Source organism: Thermobia domestica, chromosome 7 (assembly GCF_964235325.1).
Source record: "Thermobia domestica chromosome 7, izTheDome1.hap1.1, whole genome shotgun sequence".
Classification (NCBI taxonomy): Eukaryota; Metazoa; Arthropoda; class Insecta; order Zygentoma; family Lepismatidae; genus Thermobia; species Thermobia domestica.
In genome coordinates this window covers 292,872,431-292,898,229 of record NC_137460.1, presented here as the reverse complement: position 1 = coordinate 292,898,229, position 25,799 = coordinate 292,872,431, and the positions used below count along the sequence as shown (strand labels likewise).

The following is a 25,799-nucleotide window of genomic DNA, read 5'->3' as shown; positions in this document are numbered from 1 at the left end:
TTCGGCAAGGCTGTTGTAGTAGGTGCCTCGTGTCTTGTGGTGCTCCGTGAGGAAGACGGCTAAGTGGGACTTGCTATACACCTACACTACACTTACAGCTTCTGTTACATTTACACTTACATACATTCCCTTCTTTTTTATACGCTTTCTTTTTTTCATTTTACACTACCCATTTACCCTTAATTTTTGCCTTGTTCATCTTGGCTTTTCGCCTTCTTTCCCTGTCTGAACTTCTTTCCCGATTTTGACCATTCCCTAACTTTGACTATTTTCCTGACTTGTGTCATTTCTTCCCGATTGTGTCCTGTATTTTATTTTATTTTGTTTCTGAATCATAAATTCTCTGTTTGAGGTACAAATTTGACAATTTAGCGATTGTAGCACACATGACTAATAAGCTGGTGCACCGACCTATTTGACTGATAATAGTCATAAGACAAGACAAGACAAGTAAAGTGAAGAGAAGACAAGACAATTGATCAGTCTAACAATACTGTTTACGCTATAAAGCGTACAATCCCAGGCCTTTCTCATATCTGAGTATATAAATTATATATATTTATGAATCAGGTTAGTATTTCATTCAATTATTTTTTACTTTAACGACCCTTCTCATTGTTCCGAATATTTTTCGTCGGGCCACGTGACAATATCCAACGTTGTATAAATGAAATTCAAGGCATTCACTCGAAATTATTGTTAATAAATTCGTAGTAAGCTCTTGCAAAATCCTTCTACAGTTTGCGTGATAATAATATGGATTTCAATAATAAGAATAATAATAAGAATCATATACAGTGCAAAATTGAGATTTATTATAGAGATCCAGAGTTGGTTCAGGATCCTTTAATGTCGATTCATTAATTTTCACCTTAACTCCATCTGTTCTCACGTCTATTATCTGTATTTACAACGATCTATATTATCTGGCATTTTATGATCGTCTCTGAAGATTCATCTCATTCGTCCATAAGAATAATATATAATGCAAACTGCACATGTGCTATATGGATTAATAAATTTGTAAAATTTACGTAAGAAGTTTCGGTAAATGTTTACCAGACGGGGTCCAAAAGGCGTAAAAAAATGCAAAATTTAAGAGGGAAATTGAAGATGCAAGTACTTAGATTTAACATAACCTAACCAATACAATACTAACCTGAACTAACCTATTATTATTAATAATAATTAAAATGCTATCACTTTCGGAAAATATGCTGGATCCCGACACTAATATAATCTAATTTCAAGTAACCTAAACTAACTTAATGTGAACAGAAACAACTGAAATGATAACATTTTTTAGAAAGAATACCCTTCTGTTAAACATTGTCCGAAATATTTAATAATATTCTTATAGAGTATTGTGGACATAATTTAAATATGATGTACGTGATATCTGAGATGCGTATTTACTAGGAAATATAGAAATGAGAGTGGAAAGTAGTATTTACGTATTCTCCCCTAAGGTTATTACAGATGTATGCGTACTTGGTGTTGGTTTACTTGGGGCATCACATTTTGGAAGATTTGGAGGTAAAGTTCAATACTTTGCATGAAAAGACATATTTATAAAGAAAAAAATACTGTAAGCGATACAACTAATAACAAAGTAATACATCTGTATTTTATGTGGCAAGGTTGTAGATTACTGGTGCCCCTTCTCATTGAGCAGTAATAAGGACAGGAAACAACGTTCCCTGCGGGGCTCTAACCCGCCTTCACTCGCTAACGCTCGCTCGACAATACCGTGTAAATTAAATGCATAAACTTTATTACAGAAAGAAACCAAACCAGCTACTAACCTACATGGGGGACCAGTAATCTACAACCTTCCCATTTTATGTCTATAAATTAAGGTTACCAGTGTAAAATCTCAACAGGTGCTTCACTACCGGTAAAACAAATGAGTTCATATGAGAAATTACTATATAAACGTATGCTTACCGACAATAAATAAAATTCCAATGCAGAACTTATAAGAAATATTCCACTCCTTTTTTTTAGGATTTTTAATTGATAATCACTTGAATTGGCACGACGGTATCCTTAACGTGGAATCTAGAGCTAGTAAAGGAGTTTATTTAATTTGTAGATTATGATTGTGCGTAAGTTTAAAGTTACTTAAAACTGTTTATTATGCGTAAATTCTCATTTAAGCTGTGGCACGACAAATTGGGGTCATCAGTCTTCCATTGTATTGGATTGCATTGCATTAAAACCTTATTAAAAATACAAAACATATGTGTAAGAATAATGCTCGGTCTCCTTAGTCGTGCACATTGTAGGTCGTTTCGTTAAATTGGGAATTATGACAGTACCTGCAATTTTCATATATATTCATGTTTGGTTTACATCAAGGAAAACAATTATTTTTACAATGAATTAGGGTACTCTCTTATTATTCAAAGTAGAAACAGGAATAGTTTAGGATTATTTAGATGTGAATATAGTAAGGCACAAAAGATCTTTTTCTGCATGTCAATTAAATTTTATAATTTTCTTCCTATATTTCTAAGTGAACTTCAATTTCTGGCTTTTAAAAAACAAGTACAGAAATTACTTATTAATCATTGTATATATAGTGTTGAAGAATTTTTGAACTCAAAATTGATAGTTTTAATATTTGCGTCTGTTATCCAGTGATCTTCGTTTACACTATGGTATATTATGGTATGTTATATATGTAACTCTAAAGTTCTCAACTTTTATCTATTTGTGACGATTGTAATACATCTGATCTCAGATATTTCTGCAATAAAATTTCTGATTATTATCATTATTACTTTCAACCGGCGGTGTACTTGTACACAGTGTACTCAGGTTGTATTTTATGTTTACAAGTTGAACGCTAGTAGTATGAAACAATGACAAGTGGTACTGAAACCCGTATCATTGCTAAAACTTACATGTTTTCAATACCCTCGTTTAAGTATATACCCGGTGTCGCTGACGCGCCCGTTTCCGTGGGAAACCCCCCTCGGTAACGCACGGGCCCTTCAGCTTCGCCCTGCCTGCCCTGGTTTGATTAGATAAGATTGATGCTTTTTGTGGCCATCAAGTTCAAGGGTTCTTTTCTTTGCACTGCAGTTGTTATACATATATATGAACGCTGTATTTATACGCTAATCATAAAAGAATTAAAATTTTCCAGAATTGCTTATGGTTGCCCCCATGAGATCTAACTATGCCATTTGAATAATTTTCATGTCCCCAGTGCAAATTATTTAGGAAGCGATACGAGAAATTAGGAAAAGAATTCTAGTTTTTTAACAATTATTTCGAGTGGTGCACCGAAAGTAAAACTACAAGATCTAGTGTGTGAAATGGTTATAGTAAAGTACAACTGATATTGTATTAGAGTACTTTATAAGCTATCGAAGAAGTGTGTGGTTTAACGTCCGACACGGATTTCTACTTTTTTAAAAAAAAAGAAAATTGCGTTATATTTTACAGTTTCTTTCACGTCAAGCAGCCAGAGAGCAAAGTGTATAGACTGTTGGTATGTCCGTCATGTTGGCCAGTACAAATTTCAAATTCATTTGATTACCTTGCCAAAAATTAGGGGGGCGGCTGAAGATAGAGGGTAGATCCAACCATATTATAGTTAATCACCGTATAATATAGTTCATTTGCAAGCCTACCGCGTAAATTTTAAGGGGCAACAAAATTTACGGTGTGCCCGGCGCCGCCTAGGTACGGGCCTGGACCAGTTTGAAGTCGAGTTGGCCCGCACATTTTATCTTTCTGTGCAATTCAAAACAAAACGAGGGGGCGCAGTGGTTTGGGGTTCCTGGTTTGATCCCAGCTCGCACCGTGTGGACTTTGTGTTGGACAAACACCGTGATCGTGGGTTTTCTTCATTCCACCATTCACTCATCTCTCATCAACACCGTCTCCTTTAGCCTAATCGGCATAATCGTGGGACGAGAAACTTAAAGATTTCATTTCATTTGCAAAACAAATCGGTACCAAGATTTCTAGCTAATATGTTCCAATTTGTACCACCAAAATTAGAATTAGTACTCCCACCAATTTCGAGAAGGTTAAACTTTAGATGTCAGGGCTAGCTTGATGTCAAGCTGATCCGCACAATTTATTTTTCTTTGCAATTCGAACCGGAAGGGTATCAAAAATTTGCACCCAATACATGCCAAGTTGTACCACCAAATTCAGAATTTTTACAATCAAAATTTCGAAAAAAAAATTAACTTTTCATGAAGTTTCAGCTTGACATCAAGCTGTCCCACGCAATTTATTTTTCTTTCCAATTCGAACCAAAACGATATCAAAAATATGCTCTCAATATGTTATAATTTGTACCACCAAAGTCAGAATGTTTACCCTACCAATTCGAGAAATTTGAATGTTTGATGATGGGACAAGCTGGTCAGCACAGCTTATTATTTTTTCCGATTCGAATGAAAATAGTATCAGAAAGTTCATACATGGTATGTACAAATTTGTGCCACCAATATTACAATTTGTATCCCTACCAATTTCGGAAAAGTTGAATTTCTGTTGACGGGTCAAGCTGGGCAGTACACCTTATTTTTCTTTTGAATTCGAATCAAAGCTTTATCGAGAATGTGTACTCAATATGTACCACCAGAACTAGATTTTGTATCGACCAATTTCGAGAATTTGTGAACATTTTATAGCGTGCGAGGTAGATGTTAAGCTGGCCTTCAAAAGCTAATTTTTCTAATTCGATGATAAACATACCAAAAATTTGTACTAAATATGTGCTATTTTGTACCACGAAAACTAATATGTGTACTCTCAGCTCCACAATTTATTATTTCTTCCAATTCGAATAAAACGGTACCAAAAATTTGTACTCAATATGTTAGAACATGTATAGTCAAAATTATGATTTGTACTTCCACCAATTTGGAAAAATTTGAATTTTTCTATGGCTGATCAAGTTTGCCCGCACAACTTATTTTTCATTCAAATTCGAATCAAAACGAGGGGGCGCGTTGGCTCAGTAGTAGAGCGTTCACCTCCGTTGCTTGGGGTTGCTGGTTCGATCCCAACTCGCGTCGTGTGGACTTTGTGGTGGACAAACACCGTGGTCATGGGTTTTCTCGGGATTATCCCGTTTCCTCCCACTTTCTCCATTCCACCGTTTCTCTCATCATCACCGTCTCCTTTAGCTTAACGGGCATAACCGTTGGACGTAAAATTTGAAGGTTTCATTTTTCGAATCTAGACGATAGCAAAAATTCATACAAAATATGTAGCAATCTGCGCAAGAAAGATTAAGATTTTATCCCCACCAATTTAGAGAAATTTGAATCATGTCGAATCAAACTGGCCGGCGATATTCTTTCACAGTACTAGAAAGAATAAAGCAAAGTATTATTACAAAACAATTGAGTAGGTAGGCAGTACATTAAATAGATATCATTGGGTTTTGTAGAACTTTGTTGGGGAGAGAGGTCAAACATCTGCATGTGTTGTTTACCCCAAAATATTTTATGAGTAGTTGATTCTTTTCTCCAACAGTCTGTGATCATGGAGAGTATTAATTTTTATTATGGAACTCGTTCAAAGGATTGGTTTGGTGTGAAGTCATCACCATCTACTCATATCTCCGTTTCGGTATCAGAATTTAAATTTTAATTTTGCCGATACAAATTGATACAAACTCAAGCATCAATAATAATCACCAGAAAAATGTGTATTTAATGGAACCAGTCAAAAATTCGTTTGCAAAGTGCTGGCGTTGAAGTTAAAAGTATGATTATGGTCACTACCATCAAATCAAATAGATCCACATATTTGAGTTGAGACTTCAAATTTACTGAATTGGTAGAGGTTCAATTTTAATTTTTTGTTTCAAATTGTGCAGATCTTTCCTAGGCAGTTTCCATTTGAATTCTAAACAAGCGCTTGCATTGGAAGATTTGACATGGTGACATATTGGCTGTTCGTTAAATAACAACGTATAATCTTTATTCATACCTGATTTTCCCAATGCAGGTTATATGCAAATTTTTCGTGCCCTTTTTACTAATTCAAGAGAATTGGTTTTACGCATGCTTGTTCGATTTGAATGAAAAAAAAAAAATTGGCGTGCTCGCCCAGACGGCGATGGAAATTGGAATTTCTAGAAACAACAAATTCCAATTTTGGTAATAGCAATTGGTATATATTGTCATAACATCTTGGTAACATTTAAATTGAAATTTGTAAAAGAAATGTGTTACGCGATCCAATTTTGACATCAAGTTGGCCCGAGGAATGAAACCTCAAATATCGCTAATTTATTAGAGGGTAGGAATTTAATTTTAGTGGTACAAATTGGTACATATTGGTTACAAATTTTTGATAATGTTTTGGTTCGAATTGATAAGAAGAATTACTTGTGCGGGCCAATTAACGTCTAGCTGATCCGCCATTGAAAATTTAGATTTTTCGACATTGGTGGGGGTACGAAATTCTAATTTTGGTCGTAGATATTGGGTACAAATTTTTAGTACTGTTTTGGTTTGAATTGGAAAGAAAATAAATTTTGCGGGCCAGCTAGACGTCAAACTTACCCTGCATTAATACTGTAAATTTTTCTAAGTTGGTAGGGCTACAAACACTAATTTTGATGGTACAAGTTGGTATATATTGAATAAAAATTTTTAGTACCGCTTCGGTTTGAAGTTTAAAGATAAATATATTGTGCAGGCCAGCTTGACGTCATACTGGCCCTTCGTGAAAATTTCAAAATTATCGAATTTAGTGGGGCTACAAATTCTAATTTTTTGTAGTACAAATTGGTACATATTGGATACAAATTTATAGTACCGTTTTGGTTTGAATTCGAAAGAGTGATAAACTGTGCGGGCCAGCTTGACGTGACCCTGGCCCTCCATGAAAAATTCAACTTTTTCGAAATTGTTAGGAGTACAAATTCTAATTTTTTTTTTCTATTCAGTGTTTAAGTACCGTTTTGATTTGGATTGGAAAGAAAAATAAACCCTGCCAGCTTGACGTCAAGCTGGCTCTCCATGAAAATTTCAAATTTTTCGAAATTACTGATGGTACAAATTCTAATTTTGGTTGTGAAAATTGGTACATATTGGGTACAAATTTTTGGTAATGTTTTCATTCGAATTTTAAATTTGTGCGGGCTAATTTCGTGAACATTTCTTGGAAAGATAATCAGAGTACCGATTTACGAAAGTCAAGGGTTTAAAAGCGAAACCATTAAATTTTGGTAATGTAGTAAATAGGCCTATACACTGGAAAATTATTAATTGTCATTTCCGGAATTGTAAGTAATGCCAATGATGAGTGGTGTACGGTAGTGCGTAAGTATAGCTACAAATTGACGAAACGGTTGGAACTCCATCATATTAGGAGAAATAAAACGTTATTTAAATTGAGATGAAGATAAAGAACTCAGCCCTCCGGGGATTCTAACCCCCTTCACTCGCTCAACTTTTTTATATCGTAAAGTTAGGATTACTCCTTTCTTGTCGCCACCTTTTTTTTTTTAAAGTGTAAAAAAGGTAGGAAACACCGAGCTCTGTAGGGTTCAAACCGCTCTCGCTCTGCTACGTTTTGTTGAGATAACGTTCGTGCATTTTACTGACCACTTAGCGCAGGATAGTTGGTGTTTTCGCAATAAGCATCTTAACATGAAGCTTCAGCGGCAAATGCAAGTGCACACCTCAAAGTGATTCCTCAAAGTATAGAAATTGAATGCAAAGGCAAAAAAGCATGTTTTTCATGTACTTTTTTACGGATCCGTATAGTAAATCTGTACGCAACGTGAAATAATCAAACTAACTTCTGCTAAGTAATCAGCAAATAGAACAAGTTCTCTATAACTCAGGCAGGCAGTGTGAATCTAGTAAAAGCGCTCGGCGGTTCGAGTATGCACCTCTAGGGGAAGGGACATCAGCCACTCTGCATTTTCTTATAAACGATAAGGGTAGAAACACGAGACAGGCATTTCCAGGAATGCAGTCTTTTTTCTTTTTTTTTCTAAGCTTATGTCTATTTTATGCAGGCCTACCTTACTGTTGGATCGAAAAATAATTACTACTTAAATTAGAAGTTCACTCATTCTATTAATATTTGGTATGGTTAAATTCTAAATATACGTTTTCCTTTGTCTAAAAGGAAATTTTTCTATATTAAAATAACTAGAACTCGAAATGCAATCATATTAGATCTCGAAACCTCGAAATATAAACATTATGTGTCACACTTCGCCGTGAAGCTTGACATTTCCTCTTTATTTTGGTGTATAATGGTTTGTGCACTAGGCCTACGTATTGCATACAATTCAAAAAAAAATGACACGTTAAGGGGTGTACATGCTAAAAGAATGCATACGAACTATATTTTATGTACTCTATTTTATTGATCTATAATTGAAAAGATCCCTCGTTATTTTCATTCCCCTATATTGTATTGATTCATAATGTGAACTCTTTTCATAAATGAAAAAAAAAATCGAAGCGAGTTCTTTTAATAATTGTGACTTTGGTGTGAAATATGCTTTCCTGAGTTCAGTCTAGTATTTACATATTTTCAAAAGATTACTGCATGGATCCCCACCTTTATATATTCAGCTGCTCGCCAATTATTTTCATAAATTCAGAAGAAATAGCTTGCCGCTAGTAGTCTGTTATGCATTATGGAAAAATTGAGCAGAACTATTGAAATGTGTGATATGACCCGTGCATCGAAAAAGATTACCGGTACCTTAGATACATTTCTCATCATTTGTTAGTTTCGGTCGTCTACTATAGTACTTCCTAATTTTATTGTCTTCTATTTCTGTCCTTGTTATTATCTTTTCCAGTTTCGTATGTGAACTATGTTGTCTCCTGTAAATTTAATATAAACTCCTTCATAATCTGTCAGTAGATTGTAATCACTAGTATTCACCGAATCAATCTCATTTTCTTTTTTAGATTACTTTTCTTTAATTGCTGCTTCTTTTTAACGTAATTTGAAGTACTTGTTCATGTGCTAGGTTGTTACTAAAAGCTTTCTGTAGTTTGCTTGACAGTTCTTCTAATACTTCATTTAAAGATTTGTAATGCAATGTGTCCAACGTCAATACTTCATACAAGGCTTGCACTTGACTCTTGTCTAATATGGAAGATACTTCATGTGCCTGTTGTACTTGCTGTTTCAATTCTTGTACATTTTGATTAACTTGATCATCTATATGTAGTTCGTTTATTTCTGTATGCAGTTTTTGTTGCATACAAACTTTAACAAAAATGATGGATTATAACGCATTTGAATCATCTCTTGTCGTAAGCTGAGCAATTATATCTAACATGTAAGGCTTGACAATTCCTTCACTTAATAATCTTTACTTTACCTTTGTCTGGTGATTCTTACGATATTGAGTAACTTAATCTCTGCCTTGTACTTACTTGTGAGTTACTAGGATTTGAAGAATGCCAAGATCTTGGAGCGTTACTAGCACGTGTAATATACGGTGATCTGCCTTTTACTATTTTCATTTCTCTTATTCCACTAGGTTGCATCAGGTTAACTTGAAGCTGCTTTCATTCACCCGCGATGTTGAATACGATTCGTGTTTTCTACAGCTGTAGCAATATCAACTACGTGTTGAAAAATGAAAGAGCTAAACGTCAAAATCCTTTTTCGAGCTACATTATTTTCCATTCCAAACACAAACTTGTCTCGTGAAGAATTTTTTAAATAATTATCAAAGTTACAGTACGCAGCTTGGTTTTCTAGTTTCATCTCAGTTTGTTCAACAGTCTGAAGTTTATGTTGAATACACTTGTGAAACTTAAACCTTTCAGCTGTTTCGTTAGTCTTAACTCCATAATACTGCAACGTAAATCCTTTAAATTCTTCATATGACTAAGGTTTATCTGGATTGCACGAGTTTCGAAATTCTTCGTAAGCTTTTCCACCCGTAAGTGCTAAAAAGTTGCTATAATCCTCTCCTCAGGTAAGGCTGGTGATAATGCCACTTGTTCAGATCTTTCAATGTAAATTTGTGTTTTTCCTGTCTAAACGTCAAGAGGCTCGAAAGTGCTAAATGTAGCCGTTGTTAGTATTTAAATGTGTAATGTTCTTTACTACAGACTGCGCCCATTGTTATGCTTACTTTTTTTTACTGTTTTCAAATATTTTGTAATCTCCTTCACCTATCTGATTTAATCGTAAAATACTGTACATTCAAATCTACTAGCTACCATATACTCCATGATATTTCTTCATTAAATTAACTATGACCTTCTCGAGTTACCTTTTATTTAACTTAATAATCTTATCACATTTATTCTCAACACCTTACTGTTTTAATTAATCAGAATATCATGAACTTCCTGTATAATATTTAACCTTGAAGTAATTCGACACTTTATTCAAACATTTCGCTCAATTTTACACAAACACAGTCACATTTATATAGCAACGTTCTTCTGTTCTTTCTTATAAGTATGTTACATACGTAAAGCAATACATTTCTAACTGACGCATTTATACGTGATTAGCACTCAGTGTTAATATGCCATTCGAGTAATGAAGTGTTGCAGTGATGAATTCAGAAGATTTCTCAATGAGATTGAAAGGCATACTGCGAAAGCACTGGCAACCCTAGTTGACTCCCATCGCAAAAAAGTTTAGGGAGAATTTCGTAGCTTTGGGAAGTGGCATTCACTGTCATAGAAGAAGAAATTCCCTTGGCAGTTTTGCAGGAGATTACCTGGCAACTGTTACATAAAGTTCGAAAAGCAACGTCTGACTCGAACCAACATTTATAAAACAGAACGAAAATGGTATAATATTCTTTATTTTTCTGGTAGGAAGTATAAAGGTAATATAGATCGCTCAACTTTCTATTTAACTTTAATTGTGAAAAGAAATTAAATTTTTCATTTTCATATATTTCCGATAAGGCTGTTCGATATTAAGGTTTGGTTATATTGATTTTCGTATTATAAATATCGAAAAACACAATTACATCCCAAAACTAAAATAGCAAGAAAGCGGATCTAGTTCTATGAAATGGTTCAGTTCAGTAAAATATAAAATACACATACGGCTATAAAACGTTTGTTCTTTCGTTAGTTTAAGGTACATATACGCTAAACTGCAAAATGAAAAAAGATCTTTAAGTTTTACGTCCCACGTATATCTCCGCTACTCTTAAAGACACGGTGATGAAGAATGATGAAAGTGGAAAAAAACGGAAGTACCCCGAAAAACCCATGAGCACGGTGTATGTGCACCGAAAATCACTTTTCGTGAGATGAGATCGAAACAAGAAACCCATGCGCCAGAAGTTAATCCTTTGCCACTGAGTCAACGTGACCCCCTGGATCATAAGAATATTGGGTTGGCATATACCCAATTATATCACTGTATAGGAGCTCTCCATGTGGTCTCTGCTTAACCTGAGAGTCTTCTGTGCGAAAGATACGTTCGTTTCTAGTAAGATCTTATGTTGCTACAATATAACATTAGCCAGTACTTCCATGTTACAAATAACATCGGTACTAAAATGGATGCTATACTTCAATATTACCAAGAAACAACATAACTTACTAGAAAAAAAGAATCTAGTGACAATTAAACGCTGGGAAACCGAAGCGGAACGAGAGAATGTCACGAAAAAAAAGAAAGTCCTGTAAATTAAATCTTACAATAACGACTGCAAAATAAATTTCTTTAGAAATCGCTAGCGCTATATATATTTGAATAAATACGAAAAGTTGCAAAGGACAAGTAAATCTGTGTTTAATACGTGTTGGAAAGGTTGTCTACATTTAAGTGAAATATTTGTATAACAGTTTTTTTGCATATTTTATTTCAGAAATATAAGCCTGTAATGTAGAAAGGAAATTTTAGTATTTATCGTTTTCTTTCCTCATGCAACACTGATCGTAGGTAGAGAATTTTTAACTTTATTTAATTAGGAAAAAGTGATTTCATAAAATGTAGCTATGTATAGCAAAAACAAAGATATTAATGTGGATGAAACATAATATAGGCCTGTACTATACTTGTGTGTAAAGTCTAAGAAAAATATATTAGGTTTCACTTTAGCAAGTCAGATAGTAAAGAAAGAAATAAAATATTAAGCAGTATTTCCATATTTCGGTATTGTACTGTATTTTCGGTATTTAGGTATTTCGGTATTTTTCTATGAGTTGTAACAAAATTTCGGATTCTTTAAAATACTGGTTTCAGTATATTTTACATCCCTAATCCAATCCCAAACTATTTCATACACTGACTAAGTTAACTAAAATGGTATTCATTGTTGTCCTCTCCCGGCCTTCCCTAAGTTTTGTTAAAACAAAAAGTAATTTTCTTATTGATTTCAGGTTTGGTTTTCTTTAACATTATCTGCGAAAGGTTTCAAATCTCCAGTTTCAAAAGGTCTTTGTTCTAGCGAGATGGCTTTTGATCATTTTAACTTTACTTGTAATATAATTGAAATCGAAGCAGACGACGTTCCTGTTAAAGTTGAAGTGAAACCAGAAATTGAGACACCTGAAGAATGTATTTATGAACTGTATGATAGTAACACAAATGGTCATGAAGATCCTCTATCAATACGTGTTGAATGTATGGAACGAGGAAGTGAAACGAAACGAGAGAATGTCACTTCAGAAAGTAATGAGGAGAAAACAATATCAGATTCAAAATTAACTCCGAAACCAGTGTGTTTGGTCAAGCGTTTATCAACAGGTGAAGTACTTAGAAATGCCAAACGTTTTCACAGTAACACCAAGAAAAAATCTTCCGATTTTACACACAACACGAAAGAGTCAAGCAGTCACACCTTTTCCACTATTATAGATAATAATGGACACGACGACGTTGAAGGAAATAGCAATCGAGAAGGATACAATGCCCAGGCTCTCAGGTATGTTTAAATGCATTATTTCATCAGAGTTATGTCTTTATAAATATTTTTTTTAAATCGCTTTTTTCATTGTAGTCTGGTTCACACCTGAATGCATATAGTTTCTGCACTTGGCTTATTTACTAATCTTTATTCTCAGCCCACTGTTCCTTGATAATAAGGCGGGGATCGCGTTTCATCACAGTCGTACTGATCAGTTCGGGATTACACACCCGAATTAATGTTCCTCCCCGGCCAATCCCCATTCAGCGAAGTGTTGGGACGGAGAAAGTTTCCCAGAAGTTCATACCTACGGGACCAAATCTAAAGTGCAGTCCTGAGCAATTCAGTGTGTACGTGTGGGCGATTTCGTGTCGTTTTCTACATATAATGCTTTGAGCGAAGCCAAGTGCACAAACACATAAACAAACATACATAAGCTTGTGAGAGAGGCTGTTTGAAGAATTCTCCCATATTTTATACAAGGCTGGTTAATCAATTCGAAGTTAACACAAACTGTTTATCTTGTTTTTTGAAAGATATTGATGAGCTTCAAAAACGGTGTCATCCTTTCAATACTTCCAATACTTAGTTAGATATGTATTTTTTCGTTTACCTGAACCTGAGTTAATGGAATCGCAAAATTTGAACACATAATAGAACTCAAACTATTGCTTAACTTTATAAGAAGTGAGACAGTTAGGCAGTTAAATAACTTTCCAAACGTAATAGAAAATTACTGTAAATCTCGTTCTTACATTAAGCCGAAATGTAGGAAGGAAGACCCTGTATATTCATCCAAGACACTGAGAATTCACCATGGGGAACGGCATATTGGAAAACACTGTATATAGTAGAGCACATTTCACTTGTCTGACTAAGTATAAGGTTATTCATCCTGTATTACGTTAAATCCAGCTTTAGGCCACCGTTAATAAAGTCTTTTGTTTATTTTGTCATTATACTTCTTTATATCTGTCCATTTTATAGGCTTATTTTCTTTTCCTTTTTTGTAATATTAGCTTCTCACCATAAATACATATTTCAGTATGTTTCTCAGTCTTTTTCATTGAGTGTATTATATGACTTCATATATTTAGAAAAACAAAAGCATATTAAAGAACGTAAACACCAAAATACTTAAATACTAAACAATAATACATGTTGTGTGTGTTGCTTTCGGAAGGGTTCTTTGTAATTTCTTTTTCTTTTTACGGTAAAATTTAAATTGCTAATGAGTGTCTGGTGTGGTATAATATTGTGTGTATGCAATTTTTTTACAATATTTGATCCAATGGATAAACCGTTTGTGCAAACTAAAATTCATTTCATTAATAATCAAATACTAAATCATAAGCATTCTTTTCAATATCACATGTGAGTATAATATGTATATATATATTCAAAATCTCAAATTTCAGTGCTTGTCTTCCTCAAATGACAAAGTGTACAACACATTTGAAACATTTCAGATAAATTTAGAATCACATGTCAACTCACAAAATAATTTTTTCGACCTTCCCATTGTTTAAAACCCATATGACAAAAATATTTTTCTTTTTCTTTTTGTTCTTAGCTGCAATAACAACGTAAATTTGCATTTTCAGTAATCAGAAATCATCATTATCGACTGAAATATTGCGTAGGCATTGATGTTAGTGCACGGATTTCTACAATATTGGTGAACATACCATCATTAAATGAAACGCTTATAACATTGTCTTCAACAAAACATTTTACTCGCAGTAGTATATGTAGCTAACTTCTAGCGCATTCCCCCTCCCACCCCTAACTAACAAAACCTATGAAGCCGCCACTGTGCACTTTAACACAGAGGGATAACCCAAAGTGAGACTGAATATGCTTTTATGACATTTAAAATCATAAAAACTTACAATCTAAAACTGTTTCTCTTCTATTTTATAGTGCCCCATGGTAGAGTATATATCCCATTCTTTAAAACACATCTCTTATCATCCACGCAACTTAAAGCTAGCTTATTTACTTCTATACTGTACAAATCGTGCTTATAACTTCTAATCAAGTTCATCTTCTTATAATATTCTTTTTGACTAATCAAACAGTCCTTATATTCGTTAAATGAAAGTTCTTTATACACAACACTCTTCTAAACACCTTTAGCCTTCTTACAACACTTTTCTTTATCGAACTTACCTTTAAAGTCTTTATCTGTTAAATCTATTTGAGGTGCTTTTATACTGTACATCTTACTTCTTAAACCTACAAACTCTTCTATGATTGTGCCTTTAATGTCATCCTTCATCTTACCAAGTATTTTCTTATTGATCTGTGGTATGTTGTATCTATTGTTTTGAGGGTAATCACTTGTATCGAAGTAATCAATATAATCTTTTATATCTTTGTACACATCTTTTGTTTGAATGTGGTAAATGTAGCTATCTGTGTCTGTGTAACATATTTCTATTTTGTCTTGATACTTTGGCTTCATCACATTATAATGAAAGTCATACATTAAATACTTTGAAAGATCTAATATACTCATTCCAACATATATCGGTTTGTTAAAGGTTAGTTTGGTTTTATTTAATACTATCGCCCATAAGTTCTCTGTGTAAATAGTTCTACTTTTAAAGTTTGGTTGGGCAATTAGTTTTTCTACTCTAGCTGGATCACATTCTACTTTTATAGGCTTACATCTCTTTCTAATATTTTCCATTGTCTTCCCGAATACACTGTTGTTCATCAGCTTATAGAAGTCTTTCTCAAAGTCATTTGTTGCTTTTGTTCTCATTTGTGTGTTTAAATCTATATAGTTCTTTAACCAATCTGATTGCTCAAACTCTATTACTCGATGTATCTTCTTAAGTTTTAATCCAAGTGAAAGACACTGTTTTAAGTTTCGATAGTGAATCACATATTTCTCTTTATCATATAGAGTTGTTAATAGCTTTGATTGTTTTGAACCAGGTGGGCATATATTTTGAGGAGCTAATGGGTAGTCTTTATGATAGTCATGTAACTCTTTTGGATATTCAAGATCAACTTCTAGTATGTAACCAGTAGTATAATTATCAGGTATGCTTGCGAAATCGGTTTCATTTATCTCTTCCTCACTTAACCATCTAAATTCCTTATACGGTAGATACTGATTCATAGCCCATCCGTATAGATTGTTTGCGTCTAAGTACATTAGGTAAGAATCATTTTTGCTCTTATCATAATCTTCCATATACTTATTGTTTGCTTTTACATATCTTTTTGAGCATTGACTAATCCCACCTCTTATACCTTTCTCTATCATCAATACCATATCATAATCGGTTAGTAACTCTAGTTTAATATTTGTCATCTTTAACATTGCATCCCAAGCTAAGCCTGGTGCTGTCATATACCATGCCGGATCAAGACCATAAGCCTTAAGACATGTCTCTAAAGTTTTCAAACACATCTGCTAATAACAGGACATCAGTTTTTAGATATAGATCATGGTATTGTCCGAGGTTATTAATTTTAAATGTCTCCCATACTTTCTTTGCATGCTCATAATCCTCATCACTAATATGTGTGTTAGTTAACTTGTTGAAGAATGCTTCCTTTGATGGTAACTTTCTCTGTCTAAACTTATTCCAGTCACTAACATAATCATATGGGTAAACACCTTTTCTTATTACAAGTCTGAATTGTTCTTCACTAGTGTAGAAGTGTTGTGTATGAATCATTTGTTCTCTTGTTAGGTTTGACGATAGTTTATCTAAACTGCAAGCCATAAATCTAAATGAGTCTATGAATTTTAATTTGATGGTTCCAACATTTTTACTGAATGATATATATCGTTCTTCGTTATTAGGAATTAAATATATTTGCTCTTTATTACATCCTAGCTCTTTAATAAACAAATGGGAATCATATCCTGTTAGATTATGTTTAATCACTGGTACAAACTTAGGTACTTTCACTTTTAGATTACAACTATTACATAATGCAGCTACAAACTTTCCAGTTATGTGATCGTGATGTTTAACTTTATGATTATTTGTAGTATACTCCTGCATACAGTAAGAACAGTGTGTAGACTTATTGAATTCTTTTTTCTCCTTACTTGTTAAAGGTACTTCGTTATTCTGTTTATATATATTCGATATCTTTTTTGGCTTCTTTCTTTAACATACTTATGAACTTCTTAGCTGCATCTTTACCTCTATACACAACAGGATTTGTTTTAGTTCCATCGCTCTTTACAATATAGTAACAGAATCCAGATGGTTTATGTTCTTGATATTTCTTAGTATATGATTTATTTTGTGGATAGCATTCATTACAACCCATAACCTTGTGTAGTAGACACTCAAAGTCAGCATACATCACAAATGGCATCTTCATGATATATTGGTAGTTCTTAAATTCAACGTATGCATTTTTTGGTGGCATTTCTATTTTAACAGCTTCATGACTGGAACAATCTTTCTCATGTCTATCTAATGCACCTTGTGAGTAGAAATATAACAAACATCTATCACATAAATATTTTCGTGCTCTCCACTTAGTCATTTGACTGCTAACTAACCTACTCAAGTCTTTTATCCAACAGTAGTGTGTTTTATTTTCTTCTTTTACATATAATAAATTAACATGTGTTTCTTTTTTGTTTTGAGTGTGATATAAAATGTAGATCATGTATTGCTCGTTGTAGGTATAAACGTTAATGGATATATCAAGTATTCTTTCAATTTTTGGAATATCACTTAGTTTTACTGGAAAATGAATATCTTTTAGTTTAGATTCTAAATCTATGAACACGTGCTTATATTTTGATGGTCTTTGGGAATCTTTCTCAACAGGATGTAATGCAGAAGAAATCGCATATAAGAAACATTTTTCATCCATGTTCTTTACATTGATAACAGCTTTTTTCGTTTTAATTGTATCTGGTAGTTCTATGTATGATGATCCTTTATATAGTGTGTATTTATTAAGTGCTAATTCTAAAAAGTTAATATTGATAAGAGCCCAACCAGAACCTCTAGCATGGAACTCATCGATTCTCGTTCTTAATATTTGTTTTGCAGTAGTTATACATTCTTTTAAGTTGGTTGATTGATGCACTTCTCTATTATTGGTGTTGAAATAGAAGGTTTGTATTTCTTTTCCTTTCTTATAGTCACAGTTTATCAAAAGATTAACTTTCAATGAATTATGTTTCTCTAAGCTGATGTTTATTCTATTTATTAAAGCTTTCGATGTTGAGGTGATATATTGTTCTAGAGGATCGTGTTCTTTATAAGTTGTTATAAATCTCCATGTTTCTAGTCTTGATTTGAATGCTGTGCTTTTAAGTTTTACATCGATTGGTACTGATTCAACTTTGATTCTTGGTTCTTCAATTACTTCTTGTTTAAATGGGAATATATCTCTAATCTGTCTTTTGCTTTGTTCATCATCATATTGTCTAAGAAGGTCTATCAGTTCTGCTTTTCTTAATCGGGAATATCTTCTGATTCCCTTCTCCTTACATTGTCGTCTTAACTCTATTACAGTAAACTTGCTATAATTACTCATCTTATTTATACTATAGAAAATCTTCAATTTTTATCTTCACCGGGTTATTTCAGTTCATTTTCATTTGGCCTAGTACAACGCTTAACATTGTACACCCCTGCCATTTGTCTACATATTACGCGTTGTATTAGAACACGGCTTTTATGGGATTAACCCATCAAAGTCACATATACACATATTAAAATTAAATCATTTTTGTAAACTTACTCATCATCATCATCATCATCATAATCATAATCATCACTGCCATATTTATATTCATCATCACTATTCAAATCAGATGTTTTTTGTTGCATTATTAATAATTCTTTTTCCTTTAACAGTATTTGCTTCTCTACTAGTGCTGCTAAGAGTTTCAGATCATGATGAATTAGTTTAAGTCTATCATGTAATAAATCAAAATGTGCTTCCATATTTGTTATATAGCAAACCAACAAAAAAGTGAATAAATTTAAAAAATCTAAGAATAAAAACGAACATGACTAGTGCTAAGGAAATATTATCTTACAAACCTGTATTTGATTGTGTACGTAAATATTTAGATATTGGTGGTTATAATCATGAAGACAAAATAAATTTTAGCGTGTCCATAGGTATGTTAGATCATTTGTTCAAGAAAGCCACTAAAGAAAACAACTCATTTCTTATACAAAACATTCTCTATGCGAACGTTATGAATTTGTCTGATGAAATATTAGATTCACTGACTGATGAACAATGGCTATCTATAGGTTATGATGATTATGAGGAGGAATATAACTATGATCACATTACAGAAGATTTCATACGCAAATATCTGTCGAAAGTTAATTTGATTGAAATATGTTTATGGAAAAAGTTATCAGAAGAGTTTATAAGAGAATTTGCAGATAAAGTTGATTGGGAGATTATTTCAGGAAGTCAAGACTTATCAGAAGACTTTATAAGAGAATTTGCAGATAGAGTTGATTGGAAAGAAGTATCGTATAACCAAAAGCTATCTGAAGAATTTATTAATGAGTTTATAGATAAAGTTGATTTTGATGCGATATCTTACAAAAACGAACTCTCTGAAACCTTTATACGAGAACATGCAGATAGAGTTAATTGGTGGTACATATCTGGAACTAAACAATTATCAGAAAACCTTATAAGAGATTACGCTGACAAAGTAGATTGGGAAATGATTTCAATGTCTCAAAATTTAACAGAAGAATTTATTGCAGAGTTTGAAAGTAGAGTTCATTGGGTTAACATTTCAACTTATCAAGACCTATCTATAGACTTTATATATGCATATAAGTATTTTGTGGATTGGAGAGCTATAATAAGAAAATATCATAATAATCCCAATTTAGGTGATATGTTGAATGTAGCATTCACTGTTGCAGCACAGGGTAATGTATAACACTTAAATTGTACTTTGATGGGTTAACCCATAAAAGCAATAGCATATTTAGTTTCTCGTTTTTATACTTAAATGTCTCTTAACTGTATAAACCTGTCAACAAGATCTATATCACTTAAATCTGTGTTCATATGCGAACCGTGCCAAGTTATTCTATCATCATATCTATCTTTAGCTCTGTTCTATAAGTTGATAGAGTTTGGATCGTCGACGTTAAGCAGAATACTCATACTTGGATACTTAAGTTTGAGTTGTTTAATCCTACTTTCGCAATTGCATGTTTGTACTCTTCCAACCCAATACTTATATCGTTCTATTTTTTCTTTTTAATCTCGTTCTTCTTCGTCATAGTAAAAGAGTATATTTTCAAGTTGTTCTTTAGTAAGGTTTTTCTTGATAATGAATAGCCTATGTATCTTTCCTGGATCTTCTGTATATGGTGCTGCAACTGTTTTAAGATAATCAACTTTGCTTTCTAGTTCTTGATTGTGCAAACGTAATTCATCCATTTGTTGTTCTATCTCTTCTACTCTTGATTGCAGCTCTTCTTGGTCTTCTTGAATTTGTTTAAAATTAGAAACGAAATAATCTTCGATAATATCATAGCATTTGTCATAGAAGTCTTGTGATATCCATAAAGCAATAGCGAGAAATATCTTTTTATACATATATGTTCCTGAGATTAGATTGTTTATTTCGTTACCAGCTAGTTTTACTGTGTAAGACGAGTTTCTGAAGTTCCTAGCTTCGGAGGAATTTTGAAGTTTGTTGTAGTAATCTAATAACTCTTTAGAATCTTTATTTTTCAGCCAGTTGTCAAACCTCTTACCACCACTCTGACACAACTTAGTAGCATTGAAGTATCCTGTACTCTTATCTATAATCAATTTAAAATCACCGAAGATACCATACCAATAGTTATCTTTGATCTGTTCATAGCAAATATCATTTAAACTAAGAGGACTATCCATAGTACCCATATTTATTATATAGAAAATCTTTATTTTTAACTTCATTTTCGTGGGGTCCACCAGCACTGGACACCTTTCAAACATGCATACGTCGCTTCTTTGAAGTGGTCTATATCTAGACCGATTATCTCGTTAATGAAGATTGTATATTGTTGTGGATTAACGCGGGTCCCCGTTTCCGGGACCTTGATTTGTTTGTATGTAACTTTGTTTTGGAGCGACTCCCAGAAATCTGGGAGTCGGTTATTTTTTGATAATTTCCACAGCCGGAATACCGACCCTGGAAATATAGGGTTTTGCAGCTCCCCGGAAAACTGGGAAGCTGGTTTTCTTTGATAATTTCATCGGCCCGAATTCGGTCCCTGGAAATATATGCTATGAGTTCTTATGAATTTTCAAAGTAGCCCGAATTCGGTCCACTTAGTTTGTTATTGTAAATCTTTGATCACTGTTTGTACCTTTTTTGGCTCTATATAATACGTTGAGTTTTGCTGGCTTGGATGTAGGCCAGCTAATTTTTATCAAAATATTCAAGTAGTTTCTTACTTCTTACTAATCTTAAAGTCATCCCTACGAATTCGGTGCGATGACTTTATATAAGAAATTAACTCTTTAGATTGTTTATTTCGTTACCAGCTAGTTTTACTGTGTAAGATGAGTTTTTTGAAGTGGCCGGAATCAGAAATCGGTTATTTTTTGATCTTCACAGTAGATTTGAAGACCTGGAAACTACGAATGTCCAAAATACTGACACATTATTATCGACTATCATTCCATATTTCTCCTTTACCACCTGCTACTTTTTTGATAATTTCCACAGCCGGAATTCCGACCCTGGAAATATATGCTATGGGGGTATCGTTTCGTTACCCCTATCTCATTCAAACCAACCTTTTATGGCATAATAACCATAAAAGACAAACATTTATATTTACACTACAACATTACTCTTATCTATCCAACTATTATGCGAATCATCAAACCCTAGCCATTTAACATATACTTTGTCACCTTTCTTTCTCAACATCTTTTCCACCAAGTATTCATCTTTATGCCTCGTCTTTAATAGTTCTGGTTCGTAAAATCTACCTTGCACATCCTCTTCTTCTAAATCTTTAATTCTATATGTAGGCGGATTAGATGGAATAACTTCACTAATAACAAATACTTCTGTTGACCAATTAGGTGTATATCTTTTCTCAAATAACCCTTTCGATTTACTTATACGAACATGATCACCTAACTTGTATTTGGGCTTAACACGCTTATATTCTTTTTGATACACTTTCTCCAATATTGTTTGCTCATTTTTCTTATTAACTTCTATAGGCTTTAAACCAATTGTTCTATGAATTTGATGATTATACTCTTTAACTAGTGTTGGTAATATCTCTATCCATTTGTAATTCCCTTGTGTTGTGAACCTTTTCCACATGTTCTGTTTAAGTATTCAATTAAATCTCTCAACAACAGAAGCTTTCTTACCACTATAGGTTGAGTAGTGATTAATCCCATTTTCCCCCATTAACTTCTTAAACTCTTTATTGTAAAACTCTTTACCTTGATCAGTTTGTAAGTTACTAGGTTTTCTCGTTCTTAATATGGATTCGAATGCTTCTATAACATTTTTACCACTCTTATCTTTAACAGGAACAGCAAACGCATATTTCGAGAACACATCTATAATTGTTAGCAAAAACTTATAACCTTTATTTAATTTGGAAACACCTTTTAATACTCCGCTATCCATTTCTACAAGATCAGCTTGCCAAAGATCATCGATACCTTTTATAACTACACTTAATCTGTCAAAGTTTTTTTCTAGATGGTTTGTGAATTTCTTCTATAATGTCTTCTCTAACACCTTTACCTTCTTCTAGTCAATCGGGCTTTTTAACGAATTGAGTTTTAGTAACACCACATACAGAAAAAATACCTTTCTTTAGATATCTTCCATTCTTTGCTTGTTCAATTCTAATAGTATCTTTCTTCGTACCTGTCGATTTCTTACACTTAACACAATACATCCTGTTTATTATATAGAAAATCAATAACTATCGCTGTTTAATATTATGCTATCAACACTCTCACCATCATCACTATCTTCGTCTTCTCTTTCTACATGCATAAGAAGCAATAGTAATTTACCATGTTTCAGATCAGAATCTTTAGATGGCCTAACTGCTAATTTATCATTTGTATTAAAGTGCAATGGAAAAGTTTCAACTAGAGAATCATTTAAATATATATCTATATAATACGTATTGTAAGATGACTCTATATGCATTATCCTACCTTTATAAAAAAAATTGTATGTGATAGATAGATTATGTATTAAAAAGAACGGAGTTTCAACATTTTCTGATATCAATCGACTATGAAGCTCTATAACATAACTCCGTTTGATGAAGTTAAGCTCTTCTTTCAACATAGCAATATCTTTTCTCACAACTGTATTATCTAACTCTGATGTCATTTTAACATTACCAAAGATATCCATATTTATTATATAGCAAACGTCTTTAGGAAAGCTCTCTTTCTATGTACATTACAACAAACAATAATTGTCCTTCTTCCATAGCTGAATTTTTAGTTGGTTTAATTGTAATTATATCACTCTTGTTAAAGTTAAAAGGTAAATTTTCAAAGTATCACCCAAATATATCTCTAGAAAGTATTTATCCAAACTTAATTCCATGTGCATTATTTTCCCATTATAGAGAAATTTGTAACCATTAGAGAGATTAAATATTCTAAAGATTGGCTCCTTAACGTTTTTAGCTCTCAATCGACATAATAGAGGTATGGTTTCTTTCTGCATAATCAATTTAGTAGTATCCATCCTGATCTTTTGAAAATCTTCTTTCTTGATGTATGTGTCTTGTAACGTTTCTAATACATCTTCAAATCGTTTTCTATCGTTCTCTAATTGAACTTCTATTGATCTAAGTTGACTTACGCTAACAACATCATTTAAGTTATCCAACAATTTTAATTTTTCTTCACTAATATCAACATCACCTTTTCTATCTACAACATTACCAAATATATCCATACTCATTTATTATACAGAAAATGCCCATCCTAGTTTTTCAAAACATTTCTTTAACATCTCTATTTGTCTAGGTGAGTGTTTAAAATCAATATCAACATGAACATCGTGCTTTTTCAACAGATAGTACAATACACATTTTAGGTTAATACACAATGCTCTTTCCGGATACAGCTCCCTTAAGACCTCGTGTAAGTTTTCGAACTCATTTATAAGTGTTTCCTCCATATGTTGTAATTTTAATGGTTTTTGATCGGTAAGGTGATAGTGTATTAAATAGACATCATCATAATATTTTGTGTATTTGTTTCTCTTTAGTACTTCTAGAACATCTTTTGCTGATATTAAATCTCTTGGTATATCTCTAAGTTCATCATTTAACACCTTGAGCACCTCTTCGGGAATAATTCTATCCTGTAGAGCTTGCAAACGAGATAACTGTAACTTAAATCTTTTTGTAGTATCGTACCATGGTTTTCTTGCACAAGCAGCTCTCATTCCTTCATTAGTATCGTAAACCCAACCACTCTCTACAGAACAATCATCACAAATGTAACTACTAATACCTTTTGTTAATGACTTACTACCACAATTACTGCATTGTAATGGTCTAGAGCTATAATTTGACAACAAGTCCTTTAAGGTAATTATTGGACGTAACTTTCCCAACTCTTCTTCCGTGTACAAAAATTTTGGTATTAACATTTTCCACAAATCAATAACATCATATACGTTGTTTTTATCTTTTAAGTCTATCTCACTAACATACTCAAAATACTGATAAAAATTATAACTAACTAGTGGATCTAGTTCATCCTCATGCTTCTCAAAATAATCTAAAAATCTATTGTGTATAGCTTCCATATTTATCTTAAAGAAAAACTTTTATGGATACAAACCATAAAAGCACTTAATCATTTTTAATCATATACATAACGTCACTAAAAGAATACCCTTGATTTAGAAGATTTAAAACCTTAACACAAAGATGACCACATATAACTGAATTAAAGTCTTGTATTCGTTCGTCATTGTAAAAGAAGTTTTCGGTACCAAGATATTGTACCAGTTGTTTAGGAGGAACACCGCCATAAGAATCGAACACGTACTTTATGATGTTACCTTTCCAATAGCATATCCAATGAGTACCAATGTTTTCTGATTTATCGAGGTTAACTACGCCACTCTCATTTATATAAGGTTTTTGTGGACGTTCGTCACTCATAAATACACCTCTAAATCGTTTTATCTTTAATTCTTAAGCCAACCTCTCTATATCGAAGTTGGTCAATGGTTTTAGTTTTTTGACTTCTTTGGTTTACCTGCCCCCTGCTTTTCTTCCATAGCCATATTGTGTCTCTTTTGTTCTTCAAGTTCTTGTTTATTCTTCTTAGCATCCAGTACAGTTTTAGTAATCGCTGCTGCACCACCTGCTAATGAGCCAACTGCCCCTAAAGCTGCTAAAATGGCTGGAATTGTAAAGATAAAACCGCCCATATGCTCTTTCTTAATCTTTTTCATTTGTGCAGTAGTTAAAGTTAAATTCATTCCTTTACCTTCTTTAATTTTCTTGGCTTTATCGTTAAGCTGTTTCTTTGTTAGTACATGATCAATATTTAGATCCTTTAGTTCGTTATAAGGAACACTAAACATACAACCTTTAATAGAACACATTTTCCTATTTATTTAAGAGAAAATCTTAGTTTGTAAAAGTACAGTTGTTGTTGCTCCACCAAAATCAATTAAGTAATCATTCTCATCTGTTATCCTTATCTCAAAATTGTCAACCTTGTCTTTAGATATAGGGAAAAATAATGGATAAGTAGGCTCGTAAATAATACTATGTTTGAACTCAGCATCTGTTTTGAATGATGCTATAAGCCCTGTTTCTCTATGCGTGTACTCCGTATCTTTAACAAACATACCATCTGCTATATTACAGTGAACATTTATAGTATCAAACGGATGAAACTTTGGCAACTTACTTCCAAT

General features: G+C 33.0%; 1 protein-coding gene across 4 annotated transcripts in view; it reads left to right on the top strand.

Annotated features, from left to right (window-relative positions):
- Nucleotides 1-245: 245 nt before the first annotated feature.
- LOC145691048 (uncharacterized) overlaps nucleotides 246-25,799 on the top strand; it is a 462,802-nt gene continuing 437,248 nt past the window's right edge. Inside the window, exons 1-2 of one of the 4 annotated variants that reach the window (XM_081766674.1) lie at nucleotides 246-570; nucleotides 12,336-12,880. In XM_081766674.1, the coding sequence (XP_081622800.1) occupies nucleotides 562-570; nucleotides 12,336-12,880 (554 nt within the window). In that variant the 5' untranslated portion in view covers nucleotides 246-561. The remainder of the gene's footprint in view (nucleotides 571-12,335; nucleotides 12,881-25,799) is intronic. The other 3 variants (XM_081766675.1, XM_081766676.1, XM_081766667.1) reach the window with 3 other exon arrangements.